This window comes from Camelus dromedarius, chromosome 9 (assembly GCF_036321535.1).
Source record: "Camelus dromedarius isolate mCamDro1 chromosome 9, mCamDro1.pat, whole genome shotgun sequence".
Taxonomy (NCBI): domain Eukaryota; kingdom Metazoa; phylum Chordata; class Mammalia; order Artiodactyla; family Camelidae; genus Camelus; species Camelus dromedarius.
Window position 1 is genome coordinate 78,164,404 of NC_087444.1, and position 19,285 is coordinate 78,183,688.

Here is a 19,285-nt window from a genome sequence, read left to right on the forward strand (position 1 = left end):
CGAGCCTGGTTCTACTTAATTTTCTAATGAGACTCCTTACCGGAATGTAAGGTAGCTTGAGCTTAGGAACCGTGCCTGTCTTGTTCAAAAATATGAATGACTGCTAGTAAGTGTTAAATAATATGTACTGAGCGAATGAGTAAGTGAGAGGGAGACAGGGACACTGTGCCTCCCTTAGAAGTCACGGTGAGCATTCACAGAGCATCCATAATGCATTAAAAACAGCAATGAATCAAACATACAAACTAAGGTGTGGAGCATGAGGCCGCCTAACTCATTAAAACTGCCAATCAGCCATCAGCGTTTGAGAACCCTCAGCATCGTTCATCAGAGTGACTGATGACAAATACCGCCCAACAGATCATAGCCTTCTGAATGTTTGGCGTGACCGTAAGATGCTCTCAGCTATTCCACGTGGACTAGAAAAGCTCGTTGGCCAAGGACATTTAATTATTAATTCCACAGAACCGACCTGCTGAGAAGTCAGGTTTCGGCAGCTTTTTCTGAGCAACCTCACTGTCCACATTGAAACATAAACATTATGAGCAGATTATTTTACGTTTCATTAACTTCTGTGTTCTTGTGTCTTGTCTGATTTTTCCCTTTGATCTGGATTTTTATAAACCAGTGTCAGGCTGGAGCCCTGAGCTCAAAGTCACCCATAGCACAGAGCATCATGTGACCGTTTGATCTGAGCCCTTACAGGTGAATAACGTCTCCCTCAGATTGGACACAAAGGTTGACGTATTTGATTAAAAGAGCAACCCGTCCCAGAAGCAGTATTTGGTATTATTCTTGTTGGGTTCAGAAGCCATCGTTAGGTAAAGGAAGCGAGAAGAATTTGAAACAAATTCCCGGAGTTACCCAAATTCCTTCCTTTTCAGGAAAACTGGGTTTATCTTGTGAGAATCTATGCAGACAACGCAGGAAGATGCACAGTGAACAGCTTCTAACCATCAGCCTGGGCTTCACCAGAGCTTCTCCTCAATTCCTCATTCACTGGCGGGGACATCAGAACACCCCGAAGTCTCAAAGCCTTGCTCCCTGTTTGTCATATGGGATGGTTATAGGACAGTAGGTGGAAACCTTGCACAGGTTGTCAAGTTCCAGCCTCTGACCAGACAGCTTGTTTTGTGTTGAGATTTACCCATTTGTCAGCTTAGTCCCACTGAGGGAATTTTATTTATCACCCCCTCTCTCTCTTTCCTCACAGAAAAAGCGAAGTAGGCGTGAACACAGAGCACAGGGAGGAAGGCTGGCGTGAACACAAAATGTGCTTTTCACACCAATTGTTGATCACAGTGGCTGGAACAAAGTTCGTTTCCATACGGCATTTGTACCTGTGGTAGTAGCCGTAAAACCTAGAGTAAATGTTTGCTGTGATTATCCATCAGTACCAGGGATGTGAGGGGAGGATGTTAAAATGTAACAGGGAAAGACCAGGTCAGGTGTGGGGGTTACAGCTCAAGTGGTAGAGTGACTGCTCAGCACGCGTGAGGTCCTGGGTTCAACCCCTAGTCCCTCCTCTGAAAGATAAGTAAACCTGATTACCCACCCACCAAAAATGTTTTTTTTTTTTTAAAGAAAACCAGTGTCATTAATCCTGAGACTTGAAATTTAACAGAATTTTTCTCAAATATTTTTCTGTCTCCTCTTTTTGCCAAACACACACACAAAGCACTGCTCTCTCTCGCACACAGTACAGAACACAGAGAGGAAAATTACCTGTGAATTCTCTGCGGGAATACTGACACAACTGCATCCTCTTGCAGTAGGATTTCAGGGAGGAAAAAAATAGATCACAATTTCGTGATACCACCGAATGTGTTTCCCTGTGGATACCCGTTTGTACACAGAAGTGTATGTCAATGCACCATATTTGATGTGTCAGGAGTTTGAAGGTATAACCCAAACTCTGCACATCAATTGTCCCTGTGTAGTCACAGCCAAGCCTAGACATCTATAGGGCTGAAGAAATAAGCAGGGAGTTTTGTATGTGGCTGAGCTGCTCAGTGGCTCTTCTCATACAAGGCATGGCTCAGATTCCACAGAGAACCCCATTCCTGGCCTTTCTTCTCCTATTTTCAGGGACACAAGGATGCAACAATTTGCACTGAGTCTCACCACAGTGGTCCTGCCCTGCACACGCCCCCGCACCACGCCCAGCCCACCCAGGGCATGAAGGGGACCGTGCAGAGCAAGGCTCTTATCCTGCCCAGTGACACCTCACAGCCCCAGTCCTGAGCTCCCCTTCTGCGGGAGAGCCCTTCTCTCGTTTTCTGCCCTGAGGTTGAACACAAGGAAGCACTCACCTGCGTGTTGGCCCCACAGCTCTGTGCAGGGAAGTGTCACCCAGGATGGGCCACAGTTATAGGGGCAGGGTCCCTGGATCTCATCTCCCCACAGAGGAGCCAGTCATGTCATCTGTAGGACAGGTGACACTTCTGCACGGAGACTCTGGGGCGTCCCCACTGAGGAGCAAATCTGACCCTCAGGGCTAGTCGCCCTCGTCCACTCCTGGGATTAGTGGCAGCTCCTGGCAATTACTGAGCAGGCCTGCGGGAGCAGCTGAGCAGAGGGCACAGAGAGTTTCCAAGTTCCTCGGGGAAGTTCAAAGTCAGAGCTGTAATCTGTGGTGGGGCGCGAACTGGAGGTCGAGTCCCGGGGCCCTTTCACACGACTCGACTATAAACAGTATTTCCCGCCGGGCATTTTCCTCAGTGCTCTCGTGTTTCCAGAACCCGGCTGACACCTATGGTGGGAGCCTCTCCCTTGACTTAAGCGCCACAATTCTTACTACACGGTGCCCTCAGCTTTCAAGCCTGCAGTCTGTCCCTTTTAAAGCTCACTGGTCCCACTTGCGCATCCGGGAGCCTCCCTAGCGTCCACGTGCCTCCGCGGGCGATCGTGACGCGCTGCCCGCATCACCCAGACAGAACTGCGCCCCGCCCTCACTGGACAGCCAGGCTGCCCTTTACTTGGAGGGTTCACCTTGAGAAGCAATATTCCAGGACCTACATACAGGACCCTGGTGGAAAGTGACAGATAAGACAGAGAGACAGCAACAGAATTCTTTAAAAGTGAGAAGGAGGCCAAAACCCACCTAGCCCACTGGGTGGAACATTAATGAGACACTTCCCGAGGGAGATAAAGAGGTGACCCTGCATCACATGAGCCTTAATTATGACAAGTCATCTAATTTTTAAAGGTTGGTTTGGATATCATATATATATGTTCAGTTCAGGGATACAGAATCCACTCCTCCTATTCCAAGGCCATATATATATATTGCCTTTTCACATCATTTTTAGAACAAGCTTACCAATTCCAACAACGGCAGCGGAGCAAGGCCAGCACCAGCCAGCCTGGATCACCCCTGGGAACCATCAGCTCTTTGGATGAACCAGGGGTGTGTGCAGGGTCAGGGCTGCGTGGAAAGTATCAGTACCTTCCTATCGGTTTTGCTGTGAATGGAAAACGTCCCTAAAGAGTAAAGTTTACTGAAAATGTAAAGCAATTATACTCAACAAAAATAAAATTCTGTGCAGGGCCAGGAAGGCATTAGTCACTTATTGCAGAGACAATAGAGAACAAGGCAGTGCTGAGTAATGCCTGCGAGGTATGTGTGTGTTTGAAAAAGAAAACATGGAATTAAACTGTGTTGATATACTTGGGGAAAAAATACTGGCTTTTAAAAATAACCACTGGAGTGGATGGCACACTCTAATGCTAAGTAGACACTTAGGGACAGATTTTTTATCGGACCAGGAGACTGATCAAATCTAAATTTGGACAAACTAAAAGTGAACGTTCTGGGTGAGAAGTCAGACCTGGTGACCATCAATTCTAAAACCTAGAGACACCTTCGAGCAGTGACTCTGCCTCAGAAGAGTCAGAGGATGGTGGTTCCTCCCAATCCACGCACCTATTGCTCAAGGCGTCTGTTAAGAAAGTAAAGTTATGCTTCCCAAAGTGTTTGCCATTTAATGTATTTGTGCTAGTCAACACTGCAGGGCAGGACAGGCGACCGCAGCCCACATGGCCGCGATGCCAAGGCACAGGGCGGGGCGCGCCAGGAGGGGAAACGCCCGCGGTGGCCGAGGAGACGCCTTTGTGAGAAGGTGAGTGCAGGACGCGCCTCGTCAGACGGCTGTCCCCCGGACCCTGCTCATGTCCTCCACCCAGAGACTGGGTGAGATGGTCAGGTGGGGCTTCCTCTCCTCCACCTCTGTCAGCAGCATCTTAATGTCTTCACTCAACTTAGATGTGTGCAGCCTGGGGAAGCAGAAAAAATAAAAGTTTCTTGACGTAACACGTGATTGTTGGCCTCTCTGCACCCCAATGCCGGCTCCCTCTCCATTCCTTCCTAGAAGAGACTGGGAGAGTTGAACTGAGTGTGCAGAGGACACACGAGTCTCTCGTACAGGCCAGCAGGTGAGGAAGGGGACGTGAACTGTCTGGTTCACCCTCCGCAGGTCCTCTGGGTCCTCCTGGCACGTGGAAGGCACTCTAACATTCATTCTGTGGATGTCAACTACACACCCCTGAAGTGCAAACGGAACGTTCCGGACAGTATCACCAGCTGCCCTGCAGGGAATGCAGCTCTGGGGCAAGACTCCTCTCGGTCCTTTACGGAACCCTCCCAGCTGTGAGCTGGGCCTGCGACTTTATGGCAAAGCATGTAGGAGATGGTGTTTATAGTAAAGCAGCCTCTCAGGGGACACCTGACAATGTCAGGAGACTTTTAAAAATTTAGGAGATAGATGTGCCGGGTATTCTTTTTTAAAGTTAATTAATCAAGAAAAATTTTACTGAGATATGACTGACACACAACGTTGTCGAAGTTTAAGGTGTTGCAGTGCGCTGGTCTGATGCATTTATATGTCGCAAAACGATAACCCCGGGGCGTTAGCTAACACCTCTGTCATGTCACACGACTTCTTTTTCCTTTTGGTGGTGAGAGCAATTAAAATCTAGCCTCAGCAACCTTGAAGTTTCCATCTTTGATCACCATGGCTGGAGGGAGGTGCCACAGGCATGGAACATGTGGGCAGAGACCAGAGACGGCGCCCGACATCCCGCAGTGCACAGGAGAGCCCCCCACAGCAAAGGAAGACCCGGCCCCAAGCGCGCGCCGGGCCGGGGCTGGGCAGACTGCAGGGGCCTAACCCCACTCTGCCGGCCCTCGCCACCCAGGGCAACGGCGCCCACTCACCCGAGCGTCTGCAGGTCACATTCCGGGTGGGTCAAGGCTTCACGCAGCACCAGCGCCCCCTCGTAGTTCAGATTAATCAAATTCAGGTCCAGGCCCCGCAGGGATTTGCAGACGGTGAGAGCGGAGGCCAGGTCTTCGCAGCAGGCGGACGTGAGCTCGCAGATCCCCAGCCTGCAACAGGGAAGCCACCAGCGGTAGGTAGGCTGGGGGCGGGCCGCTCCGAGAGGCCGGCGCCACGCCTTGGAGAGGGCCGTCACAGTCGGGACCTGCGGGTCTCCACTGGTGCCAGTGTGTCCCCCCAGGGGCACGCGGCAGTGTCTGGGGACGTCTGACACACATGGCGAGTGTTCCTGGCATCTCAGGGGCGGAGAGAGGCCAGAGACACGGCAAAAGCCCCCCAAAGCCCCGCACAGCCCCCACCCCGCCACGCACAGAGCCCGCGGAGCCCCGCCAGCTGTGCCGAGGCTGAGCCAGCCCTGCTTCCGGGGTGGCGTCTAACTTACCAGACTGTCCCGCAGCCTTGTTTTTAAACTTGCTTTCGCCCCCTGGCTTTTCCTCTTCTTGAAACGGGTAAATTTTCCCGCAAAGATGACCAGGGGACACTCACCCCAGGTTCGCCAGTTTACAGCTGGGGTGCCGCAGAGCCGCGCACAGCCGCCGCGCACCGGCGTCCCGGAGCCCGTTGTTCCCGAGCTTCAGGGTCTGGAGCCTCTCGTTGCTGGTAAGAGCGGCGGAGATGTCGCCACAGCAGGCAGAAGTGAGGCCGCAGCCCTCCAGCCTGCGGAGAAGCACAGCGAGCGCGCCCCCGACGGACACGCGGTCAGGGGGGCACAAACAGCCGGTCCTCCCGAGACGGCAGCCACGGGGACGGCCAGCCGCTCCGCCCGCCCCGCCCCCTGGGCTCCCTGCCACGCCCCCGCCCTGCCCGGCCGCACCCCCTCTTCCCCGGCCTCTGCTCCTGGGACAGCCGGTCATAACGCTCTCGGTGCAGGCGGGGTGGGGCTGCCACGCCCTTACTGCCTCCAAGTCTCTGCACAAATGTCACCCCTGTATCTCCGCCTCCTCCAAGCTCATGACTCCCCACAACACTTGTCACCCACTACCAGGTGGGTGTGCATGCACACACATATACACACACATGTACACGGAAGTCTGATATATGTCCATCTGGGCACGCGTGTATCTGGACACACGTATACAGACATATGTAACCGTCTGGTACGTGTACATACGTAACGTGTGTGCAGTGGTTACATGTGTATCTGTGATTTTTGCTCCCCTCCCCAGGGGACACGGGGCAATGCCTGGAGACTTTCTGGTTTGCCAGAGAGAGAGAGAGAGAGGGAGAGGGTGCTACCACCTTCCAGCGGGTGGAGGCCAGGGAGGCTGTTAAACACCCCGCGATGCACAGGACAGCCCCTCCACGAGAAAAAACCCTCGCGCGACACGCCATCAGGCCGAGGCTGCGGAACCATGGCAGGTACACCCGCGTACATACACCTGCAGCCTCACACTCACGCGTGTGTGCGTGCACCTGTGTGTGTGTCCATGGGGGTGGATGACACTCCCGAAGGCTGACTTCCACGGAAACGGGGCTGACGGTGTTTCATTTACCACTTTGTCTTATTCACCCAGTAGAAGGAACGACTGCCCCTCCGTCTCCGATCCTTCACTGTGTGCTGCTTACGGGCAGGCACCGATCTTAGCTCTCTGCCTGCGTTACCCCGCTGTTTGCCTCGGTCCTGAGGTGGGAAGTGTAGCTACCCTGGTGTTGCGCGTGGGGAGAGGCGAGGAACCTTAGCTCACACAGCTAGTCGAGGGCACTCAGGGCTCCTTTCCCGTCTTCCCGAGGACAAAGACCCAGCTCCGGAGGAGCACATCCCACCAAATCCTGATGGGCTTTTAGCAAGACACCGTCAGCGAGCCACTGCTCACGCCCGGAAGCGCCACAAGGGACCAACGCGCAGCCTCGCGTTCCCCCGCGGCCCCGTGCCTTCTGCTCCTCCTGCTCCCCCCAGGGGGCCAGCCGCCTGGACGCTCAGGCAGCCGCCGCAAGACCTACCACAACTCCCGGAGCGGGCAGTCTGGGTGCTTCAGCGATGCACACAGAGACGTCACTCCCGCATCTTGCAGGAAGTTTGACCCCAGATCGAGAAGGGTCAGAGATCTGTTGCAGAGAAGGGCTTGGGAGATGGAGCCGCAGGCGGCCGAGGTGAGGGAGCACTGCGTCAGTCTGCAAAGACACGCACACCGTCACCCGCCTGCGCAAGCTCCGCGAAACTCCATGTAAACCTTTCTTGTACTCTGCGGTCACCGAGAAAACTGAGAGGGTTAAAAGGGGTCGCAGCTGTGGAGATACAGAAGGACGTGGAGGACAGATGGTCACATGGCAAGTCACAGGCAGAAGAGGCTGCAAACCCGCCTGGGACAGGGCAGGCGCTGTCCGGTTCCCATCACCCCCGCCAGCCCCCTCGTCCACCCCCAGACCTGCTCGCCACCCCCCACCCCCGTCCACTCCCAGACCTGCCGGCCCCTCCCGCCTGACCTCGGGCAGGGAGAAGGAACAAGCCTTTGATTAGTAAACGCTAATGGTTTCCCCTTCTAGTCTATGAATTTTTGAGATCAGACAATAGGCAAATAATTCGTATGTTTTTCAATGAAATAAGCTGTTTCCAATATTTGAAATATTTGTTAAGACTTTAACGGTTGCATACTACAATCTGCAATGGTTTCACAACTCTGTACATTCACTGAAAATCTCCATGGGAATTTTATACTTTCTGCCATCTTAAGTTATACTGAATGAACACCTTGCATCAAAATTCTTTTCAAGTTCTGAGGTTTATTGTTGACAGACTTTTCATTTGTTTTTTGATTTATTAGCCAACTTACTTTGCAAAATACTTAGTGCTTCCACTCATACTACAAACTTGACCATTTTGTAGAATCCTGGCCAAGTGGTATATATTTTTTAAATTTGCAGATTTGTTTAAAAGAGCATTAAACATTTAAATACTAAAAATATTAAATTGGGTTGAACATTAAGGGGAATAAGGTAAGGAACGTAAGGGAATTTTTGTGCTATTTTTGCAACTTTTCTGCCAGTCTAAAATTAACTCAAAATAAAAAATTTTTTAAATGCGTGAACATTATGCTGTACACCAGAAGCTGACATTGTAACTGACTGTACTTCAATTAAAAAAAAGAAAAAAAGAAAAAAGCCAAAACGTGAAATTACCAAAAAAGAAATGAATATTTTTTCTTTTAAAATTACTAGTGACTTTCTTGCACCTTCAGTAGTCTTTCATTTTTTAAGGAATAAAGATTCAAGTTTAAAAACAAAAAAAAGGTTAAATGATGTCTTTTAAAGGGCTCTTAGGTAAATATAGCTGATTTAAATGACCGATTGTTGAATACACTTTAATTCTATTTGTTGTATTGTATCAGGCAGTTCCTTCATAGATAAATCCTTTTATCTTCCAATATGTCATTTCTTTTGTACCTCTAAAGATTTTTCGGTCTAATCTTTATAGTTCAGAGTGTCTTTTTTAAATAGTTTGGTTATAACGTTTAACGTTCCTGGAACTTATTATAGTGTTAATATTCTCTTACGATCTAAAAAGTCATCTCAGTAACAGTGTTCCAGCCTTCTACTGTAAATGCCACTGTGAGTGTGATACATATGTCTGTACACACACACACACACCTGTCACGCGCACACACACGGAAGTTCTGTTTCTGGACAGCTTATTTGCTCCCATGAACTTGGCTGTTCTTGTACCTGCCCCCCATCCCCACCCCACTTTAAGGCACTGCAGTACTTTTTAAAAATTTAACACTAAGCTCCTCCAGGAGCCTCACTAGACAAACCAAGACCAGCAGAGGAAGAAGTCCACCTTATACATCAGCAGCAAGGAAGAGGTGGGGACACGGGGGTTCCAGGGACAACCTAGAACATAGGAAGCCCCCCACCTGAAAGCAATCAAATGAATTCCTCTTTAAAGTGATCGGTCCCCTCCCCCTCTCCAGTGTATCTACAGGGACATCCTTCTTTATGATGACCAGGATTTACTGGGCTCCAATCAGATGCCGGGCATCTAAGGGCCAGTCTCATGTCTCTGGAACCAACCTCATGGCTCCTCTGTGGAGCAAGGAAGTGTGTTTGCTGTTTTGCTGACAAGACACCCACACCTCGCGGTGTGGCGAAGCAGCTGGGGTCCGACTAGAGAGTCCACGTCCCGCAGCCTCTCTCAGGGAGCTGAGTGCCCCGGCAGCGGGGTCCGTGAGCACCCTCTGTCATCACCCCAGCCCTCGCCCCCCCCGGACCCACTCACAGCAGCATCTCCAGGGCACAGCGGGGGTCCTTCAGTGCATCACACAGCGCCATCACGCCTTCATTCTTCACAGGATTCTGTACCAAGGAGAGAAGCTTCAGCTTCTTGTTGTGGACGAGGACGGAGGCGATGTCTCTGCAAGCTTGGTCCGTGATGTCACACTTCCCCAGCCTACATGGGAGACACGTGTTGTGGGATGTGACCGGATGCTCTGGATGGCGCGCGCACAGCTGGCCCTGGACTGCAACCCGGCTTCTAGTCCCGCGCCTGCCAAGTCAGTCTCTACGTCCTGGGCTTTTTAAAAGCACAAATATAATTACATTACACTCGTCATTAATCTTACTGTTTTCCACAGAAGTTAGGGAAGAGTTCAAGCCGGTGCTTCTTGACTCGGGGTGACTTTTGACCCAGAAGAGACATCTGTCAAAGCCTGGAGATGTTGTCAGTTGCCCCGGCTGGGGAGAGGGGTGCTACTGGCACCCGGTGGGTGGGAGTCAGGGACGCTGATCAACCACCTACAATTTATGGACGGTCCCCCACGGCAGAGACTGATCCGGGCTTCAGTAAGTCTGATCATCTGATTATTTATCAGTAGTTCTGAGGGTGAGAAACGCTGGTCTGAGCCTGAATGAAGCTTAAAAGATCATCTTGTGGGCTAGAGACGTTTTCTCAGCCTCAGCAGTACTGACACTCGGGGCTAGGTGAGTCTTGGCTGTGGGATGTTGAGAAGCATCCGTGGCCTCTCCCCCCAGGCGCCAAGAGCACCCTCCCCCATGCAGTCGTGACCGTCAAAAACATCTCCAGACCTTGGCACCTTCTAACAGGAAAAAACTGCGCCCTGTTGGGAACTAGGCTAGAGCGAAGCTGGTTTTGAGGACCTCCCACTCCCAACACCAAACTGAAGCCCAGAGTACAGCTGGTCTCTCCTAAAGAAGCAAAGTTTCCAGCTATAAACTGTCTACAGCGGAATCCTGGTTTCCTAGACAAGCTCCCCGAGTCTTGTGCTAACACGTAGCATACAAAACTCTACACAAGTGGCATAATGCGAAACGGGGCGAGTGCTAAGGAATTTCGCGAGCTCTCCCTTTTCTGAGTATAGAGAACTAGAGTGGGAGAGAATTGTTATGGCGTGGAGACGGCTTGAATGGCACGGAGCATCGATAAAAAGCCCGTACATTCCAACGGCTCACGCACAAAACCTGCTTCTCCCTCCTGATGAATCTTGACAAGTGAAACTGACTGAGTGTATGTGACCCGGCAATGCCATCAGGACCGCGAGGAGGGAGGCACCCAACCCGCTCAGCCGGCAGAGGGAAGAGCCTGTTCTCTTGGGGGAGTTTCAAGAGTTGCTTTTGTCTTTGCTGCCTTGATCTTCCTGCTGAAAAGTGGACTGAACCTGTTCAGGAATCACCCAACAATGGAAGGGGAATCTCATATAATTTTCAAGAGGAAGAAATGATTTGGGGCAAACCATTTTCCCTCTGGCCTCAACGTTGTCATCTGCAGAGTAGAAGATCCTGCTTGTGGTCATTAATATGCTTTTCCATTTTAAATTTCTATGACCACTTTCAGGAAAAAAAATTGGAATTATGATTTTGGAATGGTTGGCTTGAGGGCAGAACCAAGAGGAGTCAGATAAGGTGCTGATGAGAGAGAATTCAAGTGAGTGCCAGAGAAGGGAACGGTGGGACAAACCTCCGAAGAAGCCTCACCTCTGCAATCCATCCTCACAGACACAGTGAGCAATCTTATGGTCACTGGGGGAAATGGGGTGGGGAGGGATATATTTGGGAGCTTGAGATTTGCACATGTTAACCACTAGAAATAAAAATAGATTTAAACATTTCTTCTATATGGCACAGGGAACTCTATTCAGTATCTTATAGTAACCTTCAATGAAAATGAATATATGCATGTTTATGCATTGCTGGGACATTGTGCTGCACACCAGAAACTGACACCTTGTAACTGACTGTACTTCAATTAAATTAAAAAAAAAAAAAGTCCGTCCTCGCCTTTACTAGGAGGCCTGCTGATACGGAGATGCGAGCAGTCAAATATACAAGAGACAAAGACAGGAAAGAAAACAGGCAGATTCAGGCGGCAAAGTCCACACTGAAAAAATACCACGGCCCACCCGGAGACTTACATCAGCTTTTCTATGCTGCACATCGGGTGCCTGAGCGTCTCGCACAGCCGCCGGATGTCCGGGTGCGAGAGGCCAGTGCCAGACAGGTTCAGGTACTTCAGGTGAGGGCTATGAAGAACGGCCTTGAAGAAGTCTAGACCGTTTATAAGGTTAGACGCAAAGTTGCACCTGCAAAAGACGAGGAAATCCTGGAACTCGTGTGACGAAGTCCAAGCACAAAGCAGATGCCCCGCACACAAGTCCTCCTCCTGCCCTCTCTGCTTAGGCTCCCAATTCTGGTTTTAAATTTCTGGTGATTCCCGCCTATAAATCATTTCTGTCTGGGATCTGCTCACACCAGGAGCTCAACTGCTTAGCTGCCTCCTGTTACTGCCTGGTTCCTCCACTCCTACAGACCAGCACAGATATTAGAAGGGAAGTGACTCAAACTCACCGCATATTAAATTGTAGGTGTCATGAGGACAGAGGCAGTGCGTGCCGTCTTGCAGACCTAGGTCTGCTGCAGTGCCTCACGTAAAATAGAGCTGATGCACCAGGCAAGGCTGTATTCCCTGAGAGAAGGACCCATTTCTGTTTAAAAACTGACTTCTTTTTTTTAAAAAAATGATAACTTTAAAAAGTTAAAATAAAATAAACTAAATACAAAGGAGACAATATATATCGTGGTTAAACACTCAGGCTCCTGAGGCAGAGGAAACTGGATCAGGGTATTTTCTTTTCTCCTGGACACTTCCGTGAGGTTGGGCAAATTAACTTCACGCTGAGCTTCTTCATGGAACGGCTTGATAGGGGCGTGATGGTTAAGAAATTAAAATTTGTCACAGTGCCTGGAACGTGATCAGTGCAGGCTGGCTTTGATTTTTTTAAGTAGCATATATTACATGTTGTGTGATCACCGCAACGTATACACACATCAAATCATGCCGTGCACCTAACGGGAACACAACGATCTATGTCAGTTCCACCTCGGTACAAACTGGAAGGCATCTGCATCTCCAAGCCCGAATTTAAGAAATAAGCCAATAGAATTCAGAGAAACAAGAGAAAATGTCTGTAACATTCAACGTGCACTCCCATTGTTAAAGGCTACGGCCAAAAGGGAGGTGCTTTTAGACTCCAATTTACTCAAACGTTTGACTCAAATTTGCTCCTGGCAGAGCCTCTTGGAAAAGCCAGCCGTGCAGTGACCTAGGGAGAGCCGTGGACTCAGCTGGAAAGACTGAGCCACGGAAGCATGAATAAGCCAAGAAATGAGCAAAGTTATTGTCTAAAATAGCTAACTTTTCAGGTATCACATGGGAGACAGGACGGCAGGGGGTGGGAAGTGGCCAAGGCGTTCCGGGTGAAGGATGGGCTAACTCAGGGTCTTCCCGCTTCAAAGAGCAGCCCTCGGGCGGCGCAGCCAGCCAGGCCCTGCTCCCTCCCTTCACTGGGCAGATGCTTCCGTTCCAGCAAGGTGCCAGGGTGCAGGGTAGATAGAGAGCCGTGAGTAGGGCAGCCCCGGACCCAGCACGCACAGAGCTGCGTTCCCAACAGAGCTGCAGTTTCCTGACTGACATCGAACTTGGACACAGGATGAGGTTACAGAGTGACTGGGGCGAGGGGGCTGCTCAGCTGTGGGGAGCGGTGGGTGGTCAGAGGTGGCCTCTGCCCAGGGACCACCTAGGGAGCGAATGGCCAGGAAAGGCTGACCAGACATGAAAGCAGCTGCAACAAGTGTTCTGAGTCAGGAAGGAGCTCAGTGCAGGGGCTGAGAGAAAGGGCAGGTCCTTGGGCCACAGTGTTTGATGGGGGAGCAGGTGAAGAATGAACCAGAGAGGAGGACTCCCCAGTACGATCACCTCCAACGTTCCCTGAACCCTGAGCCCAGCAGTCACCAGCCACCTCGGGCTCGCCAGGGAAGTCTGCTGTACGCAGCACCTCAGTTAAAGTATTGGTTAGAGAAAAACCTAAAACGGGGGCCACGGTGTGAACAGAGCCCTGGACCAAAACACGCAGAGTCACATAACCCATGCGTGAAACCGGTTTCCCTGAAATGCTGACTCTGCTTCTAAGACAAAACTGAAGCTTCCTTCATGTCAGCGGGAACTTGCGGCTTCCCAGCCCATCGGCTGCACACAAGTGTGCTGGCTCCAGGGGAAGGAAGGTACAGTAGAAAACAGAAAAGTACTTCCCGCTTTGCAAACCGATCTGCAGCAGCCGGGAACCAGCTGCTGGACCGCGTTCAGTTTTAAAGTCTCTCTATTTGCCCACAGTTTGTTTCTCGCTCAAGTATCTGAATGAAGGAAACCTCTCTGAATTTTCTTTTTAAGACGTTGGACTGTGGCTCTGGTTTAAAAAAAAAAAAAGCCAGGGTAGAGAGAGTGACCCCTCGCTGTTGACTTAAAGAACAGGCTGACGCCCAACTTACACGAACTTCTGGAGTTTACAGGCGGGCTGAGCCAGCGTCTTACAGAGAATCGCCAGGGAGGCCTCGTCGAACTGACAGTTGTCCAAATCCAACATCTGGAAGTTCTTGTTGGTCTTAAACAGTGAGCAGAGATCTCGCCAAAGGAGCAGCGCCTGGATTTTACTACGGGAGGACAAACAGAGGCTCAGTTCAACTCAGGACATTCCCGACACAGGCCGAGCGCCACCCCCAGGGGCCCTCGGCACTGCCTGGCACACAGGCTGAACAGGGGGGTGCGGCCAGTGCCTGAGTCACCGTGGCACGGGGTCAAAACCCCGGCTGAAACACTCGTCAGTTACGTGACCCCGGGCAAGCTAGCCAACCTCACTCTGCCTCCATTTCCTCCTCTTTTAGGTGACGATCCTGGATAGTCATGTGAACAAAGGTTGATACTTGGTGATCCCTCAGCGAACAAGGAACTGGATCCAAAAACATGGCTGTGCGGGTGCAAGATAAGGAAGTCACAGGAAGGGGGTGTGCAGCGTGGACACCACAGCCGTGATACCAAAGGCTATATGTGCATGTTGCCAAGGGAGTATACACTTTTTGTTGTTGTTTTTCTGCACCATTTCTCGCCCTCTGTTTCCCAATCTGTTGATGGACAGTGGACCTCCAACATTGCACTTGATGCCAAGTGTACAACACAGTGCTTTGACATTTTTATAGGCTCCGTGCTCTACAAAGTTATAAAGGACCGACTACATTCCCTGCGCTGCAGACTCCAACCCGAGGACGGATTTACTTTGTAACAGCTGATGTGAGCCGCTCCGTCCTCTCCACCTGTTTCGCCCTCTCCCACCCTCCCCACCTCTGCTCTGGTAACCGTCTGCTTGTTCTCTGTGTCTGTACTCTGTTTTTGTTTTGTTATGTTTGTTCGTTTGTTTTGTCTTCTAGATTCCACGTATGAGTGAAGACATGCATACTTGTCTTCCTGTCTGATTTATCTCACTAAGCACAGTGCCTTCTGGATCTATCCAAGCTGGTTTTTAAGATTTCATCCTTTTTTATGGCTGAGTAAATGTTCCACCTCTCTCTGTATCTCTGTATCTCACATCTTCTTTATCCATCCATAGATGGGCATTTAGGGTGTTTCCATATGTTAGCTCTTGTAAATAACGCTTCTGTGAACAACAGGTGCATATGTTTCCTCACAGGAAAAAAAAATCCTGTAGGTATATGGTGTTGGAGGTTAATTAGACTTATTGTGGTGATTATTCCACACTATATACAAATATTGAGCATTATGTTGTACACCTGAATATAATGTTGTATATCAATTATACTTAAATAAAAACAAAAAAACATGACCATGAAAGGGGGTGTGTATTTGAGAGTTAAAGTGTGAGCTGGTAGCCTACGCCTGATGAGAGGGTCCAGGTTAAAATCAGAAAAGAAAAAAGACACGTGGGCAAAATCCAAAGGAAACGAGGCACGCACTTCCAGGAGTCCCTTCCCAGGGGAGCACCAGGATATGCTAAAACGCAGTGGGGAGGGAAAAAGCACAGGGCTGCCAATCATAAACCTGCTTCCCTTTCAACTTGACATTAGCCCCAGGAAGTAGGTAGAACTTTTATCCCTGTTTATAGACGGAAAAACCCAAAGTCACAGTTCATGGTCACACAGCAAGCAAATGGCAACGAGGACTCGGTGTGTCTCTGATTACAGAAGCATGTTGTTAAGGACAGACATGTAGCGGTTTATGACCTGCCCGCGGGGGACGGCAGCAAGCCACCGAGGGGGTGGGTGCGGGAGGGAGGGAGGGCGTCCTCGGAGCAACTCACCTGGAGATGGGTTCAGAGGCGTCAGAAAAGATGTTTTCTATGCACAGGCGAAACACCTGCAAGTTCTGGCAGTGCTTCAGGCAGAAGGCAGCCATCGTCAGCTCGTCTCTGCTACCGATGTAAACGCTGACGTCTTCAAAGACGTTCATCACTTGTGCTACGAACTCTTCCTCCTGGGTCTCAAACAGACAATTGAACAATGCCTGGAAACTCACCACCGCCTGGTCAGGGTCAAAGCGACTTAAAGTTTTAAGGCACTGGGTTATTTCCTGTCTTAGCTCTTTGGACAGTGGAAACCCCAAGGATGTCTCCAGCACGGTGGTGATTTTCTTGGTTGAAAGCGCAAACAGGAATATCCCCACCCAGGACCAGTAGGTCTGGACGTCATTCACGGCTGCTGCCACCAGCTGGGCCAAGCTCCCGATGGCTGGGTGAGGGCCGTCCTTGGGTCTCTGGAACAAGTAGAACATGGCGGCACAGAACTCTTGGATGCAAGTGTGGATGAAAGAAAAGCAACTGCCGCTCCTCTGAAGAAGTCTCACGTCCACCCACACCAGGGCGTCGGCCTCAGACACGCCGCTCCTTCGGAGGTCCTCAGGGCAGAAGAGGAACGTGTGGGTCCACATGCCCTCTGCAGCCAAGGCACACAGGCCTTTGAGCCGGGCTCTGTTCTGCTTCGGGGCACAATTCTCACTCCCTGATTTGAACACGCTCATCAAAAAGGATGCATATAAAGATGTGATGCTTTCTGAGTCCATCTGAAGGTCCTCTCCTTTCTCCAGCTGGCACTTCAAGCACGTACAGACCAGCCAGCACACAAAGGGGCTCTGGCACAAGAGAAGCAGTGGTATCCTCTCTCTGACAAAGCTGAAGGCCCTCAAGGATTTACTCTTCTCACGGAAGTAATGGGAGAAATACAGCTTCGTTTCGTGTTCAGAGAATCCTGACAGAAATATGAGTCTTTCCGGCTGACACGAGAAATAATCGTTCTTCACCCTCATCCTCCCCAGGGCGATGAGCAGGGAGGCCTCTGGGAGCACGGCTCTCCGCAGCAGACTTCTCAGGACCACCTGCACTGGCCGTCGCTGCCTCCAGTCACTGCACACGTCAGCCTGCAGCTCCAGGTCAAGTTTCAGCTCCTCGATGCCATCCAGGACGAACAGGACTTTCTCTGGCTGGGAAAGCACGTCTTCGATGGGCTCTGCAGACGCAGGCCAGTCCCTGGAGATGAGCTCCGCCAGGCTCGTCTCGGTGACACTGCTCATCTCTCTGCCACTAAGGAAGAAGAGGAACAGGAACCTGTCCCTCCACAGGTGGCCCTCTGCCCACTCCAGCATCACTCTCTTCAAGAGTGTGGTCTTCCCAATTCCTTCAGGACCTTGCAGGACCACCACGGGCGAGAGCCGCCCAGCCGTGTCCGCCTCCCGGTACACAGCACTCAGCTGTTCATGCTCGTACTTTGTGCTCTCCTTGTAGAAATCTTCAGGGACCTGAAGGCAGGTTTCCTTCTCCCAGATGAATCGGAATTTTTCCCTCATGTGCTTTCTATATGGGTTTAGCGTAGCTAGTTAACAGGGACAGGACAAAAGACAGTTAGAAAATATACACTCCATCTTTGATGCTCAGAACGACCCCTATGGACTTGCTCAAACCCTCACATGAAGCCTAATTCACTTAGTTTGGGGCTAACTCACTTAGCTTCGTCGGGGTCATAATCTGTCTGAATTCACGTCTGTGGAAACGCCTGACCAGAAGTGGAAGCCCGTCCCAGAGTTACAAGCTACCTGAGATGTGAATACATGGGAATTACACCTGAGGCTAGAGGGGGCGGTACCCGCCCAGCACAGAGCCAGCCAGGGCCAGGGCTGAGAATGCTGTTACTGGTGGTGTGTCCTCACCCCCTCCACAAGCCACTAAGATTCACTCTAGTCCCACTTCACAAAAAAGTGCTGAGAGTTTATGTTCCTTGACTAATGTGGCTAACAAGCAGATCTCAGGGTCAGCTGTCTATTCCATCTTTGACTTGAAATCATGACGTCCGATCCGTTTCTCTTCAGACCACGCTGATTGCGAGTTAATCTCAGAAACGCATCCTCAGACCATCCCTCTGTCAACCTGCCCTTACAATGTGCCTTCCGCGCTCAAGGCTACGCATCAGGGGAGGTGAACAAAATGACAGATACAGACGAGGACCGCACCCTGCCTGGAAGACGTGTGAACTACAGGAGGGGAGGCGCCTCTGCACGTCTTCTGAGCAAAGGGCACTGCTGGCTTTGCTCAAGGACGGGGGACCAGGAAGGAGCCTTGGGAAGTAGGGGGGTCTCCCTCTCTGGGGCAGAGGAGGATTTGCTTATAAAAACGGGCCGTCTGTCTGACACTCGGTCACTTTGTAAGGATTCATGACCCAACTGATCTTTCTATTTTCCAAGGTGGGGCTGGGTGGGGGGCCAAGAAAAAGGCATGTCCTCCCAAAGGAGGGCGTAAATCCCATCAACGAGTCAAAAATAACTGGTTTGAAGTCAGATCTGTCTCTTTTGGAAAATTCATCTAACGTGAGGGGACGCTGGTCTGCATTTATTTCCCTCGCTTGCAAACCTCAGAGTCATGGTGAGAATGGAAAGACTGCACGTGAACAGTGCTGCCTGTGGTTCCGGGGCGTGTGCCCTCTGTAATTATTCCCCAGGGTTAGGGTTCGGCCTGGTCCCTGAGCGGGTCTGGTCTAAAGGACGGGCAGCTGCCCTGACGGAGCTCCGTCGCGGCAGTCCTGGTTGTGCAGACGTTACGTCCCAGGTCAGCTCCCGGAACAGCGCTGACTCAGCTCGGGACAGAAGACTGGGGAGACAGCACGTGGCTGGATGGCCTGGCTCAGGACACTACTCGCCCCGTCCGTCGCTGGCCCGTGTGTGACCAGAGTCCACCTGCAGCTCCTCAACCACTTCCAAGGCTCCTACTGGCCCATTCTCAGTGATGGAAGGGTGGCCACTGACTCAGTACCCACCTGACCTTTGTTATTAGAGCCCCCAGTGAACCAGCCACCTCCCCTGGGTCTCTGCCCAGCATCCCTTCCCGACACTTACTTCTCATCTCCTCCTGAGCCTTTGCCCAGAGATCTCTCCGACTGACCTGCAGAAACAGGCTCAGCGTCACCTCCCACGCCAGCTTTCCGGGGTAATGCTTGTTCAGCAATTCCGACAGACTGTCTCTTGAGGCCTTCTTTAGCTCAGTCCACGGGATTGGCTTCAGCTCGAATTTCAGAGGTTCTTCCTTGAGGAGCTCCTTAAATTTCCAGAACTCTTCCTTTTTGAGCTCTTCCAGGTACCACAACAAGCCAAAATCAGGGAAAAAAGATTCTGCCAT

At 51.0% G+C, this 19,285-nt stretch overlaps 1 protein-coding gene across 1 annotated transcript; it reads right to left on the bottom strand.

Moving 5' to 3' along the window:
- Positions 1–3,984: 3,984 nt before the first annotated feature.
- Positions 3,985–19,285, bottom strand: NLRP9 (NLR family pyrin domain containing 9). The gene is made up of 9 exons (XM_031457269.2): positions 19,006–19,285; positions 15,929–17,492; positions 14,109–14,270; positions 11,699–11,866; positions 9,550–9,720; positions 7,278–7,448; positions 5,823–5,993; positions 5,216–5,386; positions 3,985–4,275 (listed from the first exon to the last, which is right to left on the bottom strand). Exons 1-9 carry the CDS (start codon positions 19,283–19,285, stop codon positions 4,143–4,145), a joined length of 2,991 nt encoding a protein of 996 aa, XP_031313129.2. The 3' UTR covers positions 3,985–4,142.

What these genes read in the sequence shown, in the direction of transcription:
- NLRP9 (XM_031457269.2), bottom strand. Translation starts at nt 19,285, where the DNA reads ATGGCAGAATCTTTTTTCCCTGATTTTGGCTTGTTGTGGTACCTGGAA. An exon ending in GCCTCTGAACCCATCTCCAG is followed by an intron (nt 14,271 to 15,928) that starts GTGAGTTGCTCC and finishes GTCCTCCCGTAG; the next exon opens with TAAAATCCAGGCGCTGCTCC. An exon ending in TGTAAACTCCAGAAGTTCGT is followed by an intron (nt 11,867 to 14,108) that starts GTAAGTTGGGCG and finishes CGTCTTTTGCAG; the next exon opens with GTGCAACTTTGCGTCTAACC.